The following is a 9,541-nucleotide window of genomic DNA, read 5'->3' as shown; positions in this document are numbered from 1 at the left end:
TTACACGCTACGATATCATTAGTTTTATCGTCGGGGTCATGTTGTTAGTGACGCATATCCGGCGTCATTAACGATATCGCAGCATGTGATACTTACCAGCGACCTCAAAAATGGTGAAAATCGTTCACCATGGAGAGGTCGTCCCAAACTCAAAAATCGGTAAGGGTTGTTTATTCATGTTCATCGCTCTTGCGGCAGCACACATCGCTATGTGTGACACCGCAGGAGCGAGGAACGTCTCCTTACCTGCCGCAATGTGGAAGGAAGGAGGTGGGCGGGATGTTACGTCCCGCTCATCTCCGCCCCTCCGCTTTGATTGGCCGGCCGCTTAGTGACGTCGCTGTGACGCCGAACGTCCCTCCCCCTTGAAGGAGGGATTGTTCGGCAGTCACAGCGACGGCGCCGACCAGGTAAGTGCGTGTGACGCAGCCGTAGCGATAATGTTCGCTGCGGCAGCGATCACACGATATAGCATGTGCGACGGGGGCGGGTGCTTACACGCTCGATATTGCTAGCGATATCGCTACCGTGTAAAGCCCCCTTAAATCTCCAGCACGTGAATTGAAGAAGGTAAATAAATTGACCGATACGTTTTCACAACTGGATTGAAAATATAAAATAAATAATATCTGATTTTTTCAATTGGAGTGCCTGGTTTTACTGATTATTATTATTACGGCTTTGGAACCTACCTGTGCACCCACTAATAGCCAGAAGTGACGTGTTTTTTGCACCGAATTCTAAGACACACCCCAAATTCAGAGCAAAAAAAAGTGAAAAAAATGGGGTCCATCTTATAATCCGGTGGTGTCTTACTGGAGGTTTCAGCAGCGGTGGTGGAGCAGAGTCGCAGGGGTGGTGGGTGTTCCAGAAACTGTAGACTGTGCTGGTGCAGCTATGCTGGGGCTCAGGCTGCGTCGGCTGAGGCTGTGGGCTGGGGCAGAGAGGGCTTCAAAGAAATGGTGCCTGGAGTCAGCGCAGATTGAGCTCCCAGCTCAATAGTAAGCAGAGATCTCTTCTCCGGATGTGGCGCGTGCACAGATGAGAGCTTGAGCCGAGAGCTCCATCTGCGCATGCGCCTACTCCGGGCGGCATTATTTGAAGTCCTTACCGCCTGCTCCGCAGCACCTGTCCAGCCGCTGGAGACCGCGCACAGCCGCCCTAGCACCATCCACTGCAGACCCTGCATAGCCGCCGGAGACGCCGCACAGCCGCCGCAGCATTCCCCCAGCCTCTTGCGACCACTCTCCACCACCCCGGTTAACTACATTCAGATTATAAAACGCACCCTTCACTTTTTTCCCAAATTTTTGGGAGAAAGTGCATCTTATAATCCGAAAAATACAGTAATTAGTTTTTCTTCACCGCCCAATTGTTTAGAATTCTGTTACACATCTGTGGTGTCAATATGCTCACTGCACCCCTAGAATTCATTGAGAGAGGTGGAATTTGTAAAGTGCAGTCACTTATGGGGGCTCTGTCAATGTGACCCACGGCACCCCAACCATAATATCAAAATATGCACTTCAATGTGGTGCTCCTTCCCTTCTGAACGTTATACTGTGCCTTAAAAGTAGTTTTCCACCACATAAAGGGTATCAGCGAACTTTGACGGAAATTGCACAATAAATTGTACAGTCTATTTTCTCCCGCTACCCTTGAGAAAAAGAAAAATTGAGGCAAAAAACAAACATGTTTGTGGGAAAAATTACTTTTTTTTTCCATTTTCAAGGCTCATAAAATTTGGTGAAACACCTACGGGTTCAAGGTGCTCACCACACCTCTAAATTCCTTGAGTGGTCTGGTTTCCAAAATGGAGTCACTAGAAGGGCGTTTCCACTGTTCAGTCATATCAGGGACTCTCGAAACAAGACATAGTGTCCGCTATCGATTCCAGACAATTTTGAGCTCCAAATGTGATCTAGCACTTTTTCCCTTCCAAGCCCTGCCGTGCGCCCAAACAATATTGGTGTACTCCTGTTATCCTTGCAAAATTTGGGGTAAAGCAATATTTTTGTGGAAATGTTTTTTAATTTTAATCTTTTCCTTCCATATTGCTTTAATTCATGTGAAGCCCTTGAAGGGTTAATAAACTTCTTGAATGTGGTTTTGAGCAGTTTGAGGGGTACAGTTTTTAAAATGTCACTTTTGGGTATTTTTTCTCACCTAGGCTTCTCAAAGTCACTTCAAATGTGATGAAGGCCCTACAAATAGTGGTTTAGAAATTTTGCTGGAAACATGAGAAAGTGCAGGTGAAATTTGACTCCTAACTTCCTAACACAAAATTTACCACTAACACAAAGTACAATGTGTCACAAAAATAAATAAAAATCTAATAACTGGAATCTGCTGAAGCTTCCCACAGTGATTGCCTCACAGTGCCGCGGGTCCGAACTGACAAATGTGGCCTGGGCAGGAAAGGGTTAAACTTGTGAAGAAAAAAAAAAGTGAAAACAAGAAACGAAGTGCAGCATTGATCGTCTGTGGGGGAGGGGCAAAGCACAACCGGTACTCCGGGCGTCCGACACTCCGCCATTAGGGCAGCCGCTCCCCCATGTGCTTCCCTGTGTGATATACGTGTGACCATGGTGTAATCTCAGGACAATGCAGCCGGTTCTGGCGATGCCGTAAGCAGCAATGGACCCGGCACAGAGTCAGGGGGCGGGGCCGCCGGCACAGAGTCAGGGGGCACATCCTGCGTTTCCAGGCTGCAGGCGCCTCTCACTTCCCCCTCTCTCCTTCCTGGTGGGCGAGCTGCTGGGATCACGTGCTGATGACGTCACGGGCGCCGCAGACCCGGATGGGATATTGGTACGCGGTATTACACGGAGCCCGGTCAGGAGCGGGGCAGCAGGTGACGTCATGAACTGTTCCGCATTTCTGCAGAGCTCACTCATACTCGGATCTCTGGCATAGTAGTGATGTGAGCCGCCGCGCCGTGCCCTCAGGGGTCCTCACCTGTGTCCATACATGTGCGGAGCGGCCACAAGCGGGGTTATATTGCCTTATCACATACCTGTAAAGCAGAAATCTTGTTTAATTCGTGATACTCTGGTGCAATATCCTTTTTGTGCATCAGGACTGTGGATAGAGTTCTCTTTTGTAAAGGGAACATGTCAGGTCCAATCTGCACACAGAACCACGAGCAGTTCTGGGTGTATATTGCTAAGGCTACTTTCACACTTGCGTTCAGCGCATTCCGTCACTATGGAGAATAGCGCAGTCCGTTAACGGACCGCGCTATTCTCCATAGAGTTGTATGGACGACACACTGTAACGCAAGTGTCTGCGTTGCATCCGCTAGACGACGCAGCGGCGTTATTTTGATGCTGCGTCTAGCGGATTGAACGCAGCATGTAGCGTTTTTCTGTGCTTGGCGGAGTGTCAAAAAAACGCAATCTGCAGGAATCCGTTAGGCGTCCGTTTGTTTTATAATGGACGCCTATGGTGGCGGATTCCGTTAGAATGCGTCATTTGACGGATTCCGTTAACGCAGCTGACTTTACACAACTGCGCATGCTCAGATGTGTAAAGTCAAGAAAAAAAAACTACAACGGACTGCGTTATTTTGTATGATCTGTAGCATGCGTTGTGCCGCTATATGCAACGCATCCGTTACATGCGTCACACAACGCAATGCTACAGATCCCGTTCAACGCAAGTGTGAAACTAGCCTAAGGCTACTTTCACACTTGCGTTGGACGGCTTCCATTGCTATCCGCAGCCTTGAGGAATTACGGTAACCGCTGCAGGAAACCGTTATATTCCTCATAGACTTCTATTAGCTACGGCTAGCAACGGATGGTCTTGCGTTGCATCCGCTGCACGACGCAGTGTCGTTATTTTGACGCTGCGTCAGGCGGAGGGAACACTGGATGTAGCGTTTTTTGTGTCGTTAAAATAGCGCACCTCGACTGATTCCGTTGGAATCCGCCACGGTGTCTAATGATTGTCTATGGTGGCGGTTTCCGTCACATTCTACTGCACATGCTCAGCATGTCCAGCAGAACTATCAAAATCGTTTAAAATCACTCCTGGTCTCTGTCCCCCCTTGTCCCCCCTCTCTCATACTCACCGATCACGGGCGCGACACTGCACAGTTGTCACAAATCTCCGGCGGATTTTCCACTTTTGAAAAAGCCGGCCGCTCATTATTCAATCTCGTATTCCCTGCTTTCCCCACTCACCGGCGCCTATGATTGGTTGCAGTCAGACCCGCCCCCACGCTGAGTGACAGCTGTCTCACTGCAACCAATCACAGCCGCCGGGGGCAGGTCTATATTGTGCAGTACAATAAATAAATAATTAAAAAAAAAAACGGCGCGCGGTCCCCCCCAATTTTTATACCAGCCAAGGTAAAGTCACACGGCTAAAGTCTGATATTCTCAGGATGTGGAGCCCCCCAGCCTAAAAATATCAGCCAGCAGCCGCCCGGAATTGCCGCATCCATTAGATGTGACAGTCCCAGGACTCTACCCAGCTCATCCCGAATTGCCCTGGTGCGGTGGCAATCAGGGTAATGAGTTAATCATGGCAGGCGTCTCCCCGAGATATCTTCCATGATTAACCTGTAAGTAAAAGTAAATAAACACATACACCGAAAAAATCCTTTATTTGGAATAAAAGACAAAAAAACCCACCCTCTTTCACCACTTTATTAAAATCCCCAAATACTCCTCCAGGTCCTGCGTAATCCACGAGGTCCCACGACGCATCCAGCTCTGCTACATGAAGCTGACAGGAGCGGCAGTAGAACGCTGCCGCTCCTGTGAGCTCCACGCAGCAACTGAAGTGAATCGCGCTGTCAGCGGGGACGTCACTGAGGTAATGCCGGTGTGTGTGTGTGCGGTGATGATGGGTGCGGTAGTGCTGGGGTGTGTGTGCGGTCATGATGAGGGCTGTAGTTTCGGGATGTGTGCGGGAATGATGAGGGCTGTAGTGTCGGGGTGCGTGCGGTGAAGATGAGGGCTGTAGTGTCGGGATGTGTGCGGGAATGATGAGGGCTGTAGTGTCGGGATGTGTGCGGTGAAGATGAGGGCTGTAGTTTCGGGATGTGTGCGGGAATGATGAGGGCTGTAGTGTCGGGGTGCGTGCGGTGAAGATGAGGGCTGTAGTGTCGGGATGTGTGCGGGAATGATGAGGGCTGTAGTGTCGGGATGTGTGCGGTGAAGATGAGGGCTGTAGTGTCGGGATGTGTGCGGTGATGATGAGGGCTGTAATGTTGGGATGTGTGCAGTGAAGATGAGGGCGGTGATGTCGGGGTGTGTGCGGTGATGTCGGGGTGTGTGCGGTGATGTCGGGGTGTGTGCGGTGAAGATGAGGGCGGTAATGTCGGGGTGTGTGCGGTGAAGATGAGGGCTCTCTCTCTCTCGGCTAAAGAAAACTTAACACAATGCGTTATTTCACTGGAATCCGTGGCCTTTATTATCACACTTTTTGCAAGGCATCCGTCACATGCGTTACACAATGCATTGTGACGGTTGCCATTCAACGCAAGTGTGAAACTAGCCTTATCCCTGCCTAACGGTCCCTGTATACACTGGCATAGCTAGAGATCTTTAGAAAAGTATTTCTAGAGATCCTTTATAATATGCTAATGAACGCGGGGACTAGTCCCCTGGGCGTTATATTCCCTGACTAGTCCGCCCTCTTAGCACACCCACAAGGGCATAGTAACATGCTATTCAATGGGCGGCACGGTGGCTCAGTGTTTAGCACTGCAGTCTTGCAGCGCTGGGGTCCTCGGTTCAAATCCCACCAAGGACACCATCTGCAAGGAGTTTGTATGTTCTCCCTGTGTTAGCGTGGGTTTCCTCCGGGTACTCCGGTTTCCTCCCACACTCCAAAGACATACAGATATGGACTCTAGATTGTGAGCCCCAATGGGGACAGTATTGCCAATGTATGTAAAGCGCTGTGGAATTAATAGTGCTATATAAATGAATAAAATTATTATTATTCCATGCAGCGTCACCTGCATTCGCTGTGACGACACTTCCAGTCATGCGCAGTAGACCTCTCTGAAGCTGGGACGCATACACCTGGCTTCATACTGCGCATGACTGGAAGTGCCGGGCATTCAGAAGAGCGGTCACAGCAGACATAGGTATGTGTGGCACCGCTGGTGATGCTACATTGAATAGCATGTTAGCACACCCCTGTGGGTATACTAACATGTTAAGAAGGCGGCTAGTCAGGGGATATAACACCCAGGGAACTAGTCCCTGCGCTCATTAGTATAAGATAAAAGATCTTTAGACGTACTTTTTCTAAAGATCTCTTTATGTATAGTGTATACAGGGACAGTTAGGCAGGGATTAGCAATATACACCCAGAACTGCCCGTGGTTCTGGGTGCAACAAGGTCCGCACTTGGCACATTCATCTCCAGAGGTTCTTCAGCAATATGGCCCTGAGGGTGGCACATGCACACGCTGACATTCTACAGTCTTCAGCATAATGGCTCTGCAGGTGGCGCATGCACAGATTCAGACCTGGACTACTTACTCCGCTGGAGTCTGAATCTGTGCATGTTCTGCCTGCGGCACTGTTTTGCTGAGGATTGTCTGGTGTCGTTGTGCATGTGCCACCCTCAGGGCCATTTTGCGTGTGCTGAGTATCTCAATTTTTTCATGTTTTTTTCATAGCAATAATGCATGTCTACAAGGGGCTGCTGATAAGTCTTTGGCTTTTTTTGTTTGTTTCTATGGTAACGAATGTTACATCATATGAAAGCCTTATGTGTCTAATATAAGTTTTCAAAATTTTGTGTGGGTTGCTTATGGCAACAGTGTTCTACGCACGCGAGAAAAAAAATGGCGGAGTCTAATGCGATATTCACAGCAACTGAGAGCAGAGGAGTGATACAATTCTTGTTTCTGCAAGGAAAGTCCGCAAAGGATATTCTTGGTGATATGTCGCAGACATTGGGGGATCAATGTCCATCATATTCCACAGTTAAGAACTGAGTTGCCAAATTTAAAACAGGCCACTTCAGCACCAATGATGAGGAACGTCCTGGACGACCGAGAGTGGTTGTTGTTCCGGAGATCGTCGATGCTGTGCACAACCTCATACTGGAGAATCGACGAATTTCAGCTAAAGCAATAGCAGACATCATGGGGATTTCCCGTGAACGTGTTTTTGTTATTATCCATGAACATTTGGACATGAGGACGCTATCTGCAGAGTGGATCCCCAAATGTTTGACAACAGATCAGCAAAGCATGCGAGTGAAAACTTCCCGGTCCATTTATCAACATTTCCAGACTGATAAGAACTTTCTGGATCGACTGGTCACTATGGATGAGACCTGGATTTATTTGTATGGCCCTGAAAACAAGGAGCAGTCAAAAGAGTGGAGGCACAGTGGTTCTCCTCGTCCAAAGAAGTTCAGGGTACAAAAATCAGCCACTAAGGTGATGACGTCTGTGTTCTGGGATAAGGAGGGCGTGCTGCTAGTGGACTACTTTCAAAAGGATTCCACCATCCATGCAAGGTATTACATTGAACTTTTGGACCAATTGAAGGCAGCTCTGAAGGCCAAAAAGCGCAGCAAGCTGTCGAAAAGAATCTTGTTCCCGCAAGACAACGCCTCCGCTCGCACTGCACAAGCGACCATGGCGAAACTCGCAGACATGGGCTTCCAGCTGGTTGACCACCCACTTTATTTATCAGATCTAGCTCCTTCTGACTATAATCTGTTTCCAAACCTGAAGAACCACCTCAAGAGTACCAAATTTCACACCATTTCTGATGCCATTTCTAATGCCATGGCTGGTACAGATGCCTGGTTTGAGTCACAACCAAAATCCTTCTTTTAGCTAGGCTTACAGAACCTGGAATACCGATGTAAGAAGTGTGTTGTCATCAGTGGAGAGTATGTGGAATAAATGTAAAAGATTTATCATCCTATCTTGTTTCTTTCTGGAGTAAATAAAAAATCCCTTTCGGCGCTTCCGGACTACACCTGATGAAGGCTTTTGTTAGCTGAAACGCGTTGTCCGTAATTGTCTGTTTTTTATTGAACCTATTAATAAACCCTTGTTCCTGAAGTTTTTTTAAACTTGCACTGATATCCCATTTATCCTCCGGATGCGCCGAAAGGGATTTTGTCTTTACTCCATTACCCACGTGGGAGCACCTGTTCAGGACTCTCATTGTTTTTCCCGAGGGGTCGTGCTGCATACTGGAGGATTAGTAAAAGAGTTGATCCACTACACGGATCCTACTAGCGAAAACAGAAGAAATCTGCATGGTGAGTGTAAAAGTCGTACGATCATTGCAATCTGTGTTTACATACATCTACACTTAGATTTGGCGCCCCGTTGTCCTCTTCTTTTTTTTCTTTCCTTTATTCTTGTTTCTTTCTGGGTAAAGCTAAAGACTTAGGCTGCTTTCACACATCCGGTTTTTGCAGTACGGCTCAATCCGGCTCAAAAACCTATGCAATGGATGCGGTGAAAAAAACGGATCCGTTGCATAAGTTTTTCCCATGCGGCCCGTCTGTTTTTTGACGGATGCGGCTTGATACTGAGCATGCGCAGTGCAAAAAAACGCATCTGGCGGCTGGATGCGGTTTTTGCCGCAGGACGCCGCATCCGGCGTCCATAGGCTTGCATTGTAAATCGTGCTGCATTGCGCCGGATGCGGCGCGATGCGTTTTTTTCGCAGCACAAAAAAACGTGCCAGGCAACGTTCCATCCAGCCGCCGCATAGGCTAAATATGCCGCATCCGGCAAAAACCGGACGCAAGGCAAGGCCATGCGGCACAATACGGCGCTAATGCAAGTCTATGCGGGAAAAACGCAACCGGCGGCAAAAAAAACAACGGTTGCATTTTTTCTGCAAAGCGCCGTATTGTGCCGCACTGCAAAAACTGGATGTGTGAAAGCAGCCTTAGGCTGGTTTCACACTACGTCTTTTTAACATCCGCTGAAAACGTTTTTTTAGCGGAAGTACGGATCCTGCTTTTACAGCAAATAACGTATGCAAACGCATATGTTATTTTGCAGGATCCTGCACTGGATATTTAGGGGCGGGCATTGGAGTCATGTGATCGGGAGTGAGGGGAGCTAGACTGGGAGGAGGCTTCTGACAGCTGCAGACGCTGGTAACCAAGGTAAACATCGGCCTTGGATACCCGATATTTATGTTGGTTACGAGTGTCTGCAGCTGCTAGGAGCAGGGCTGCCTGCACGCGTAACCAACGTAAACATCGGGTAACTAAGATAAGTGGTTACGCGATATTTACCTTGGTTACGAGTGTCCGCAGCTCTCAGGTGGGGGAGAGGGAGGGAGGGAGGAAGGGGGAAAGACAGAGATAGAGAGAGAGAGGGGGTGAGGGAGGGAGGAGAGAGAGAGACAGATCACTGGAGACTGGTTCTGGGCATGCTCAGTACTTTCTGGGCATGCTCAGTACAAAAGCAGGATCCTGTTACAACGCAACTGAACGCATTCTGCTAGGCAGGATCCAGCACTCATTGAAATGCATTGCAGCTCGCGGCGCAATGTGAAGGATCCTGTGAGATGCGTTATTTTGA

General features: G+C 48.5%; 1 protein-coding gene across 3 annotated transcripts in view; it reads left to right on the top strand.

The window, feature by feature from the left end:
- The first annotated feature begins 2,729 nt into the window (after positions 1 to 2,729).
- The window catches only part of CLCC1 (chloride channel CLIC like 1), a 72,494-nt gene continuing 65,682 nt past the window's right edge, over positions 2,730 to 9,541 (top strand). The window contains exon 1 of one of the 3 annotated variants that reach the window (XR_012725112.1): positions 2,730 to 2,854. Coding sequence is in view for 2 of the 3 variants with exons in the window: in XM_075322047.1 (XP_075178162.1) it covers positions 2,774 to 2,854 (81 nt within the window). In the remaining variant the exon portion in view is untranslated. Of the gene's footprint in view, positions 2,855 to 8,155; positions 8,257 to 9,541 lie in introns of those variants that run through there. The other 2 variants (XM_075322047.1, XM_075322048.1) reach the window with 2 other exon arrangements.

This window comes from Anomaloglossus baeobatrachus, chromosome 8, assembly GCF_048569485.1.
Source record: "Anomaloglossus baeobatrachus isolate aAnoBae1 chromosome 8, aAnoBae1.hap1, whole genome shotgun sequence".
Classification (NCBI taxonomy): domain Eukaryota; kingdom Metazoa; phylum Chordata; class Amphibia; order Anura; family Aromobatidae; genus Anomaloglossus; species Anomaloglossus baeobatrachus.
Note: the sequence above shows the minus strand (reverse complement) of the source record. Positions and strands in the feature narration are given on the sequence as shown.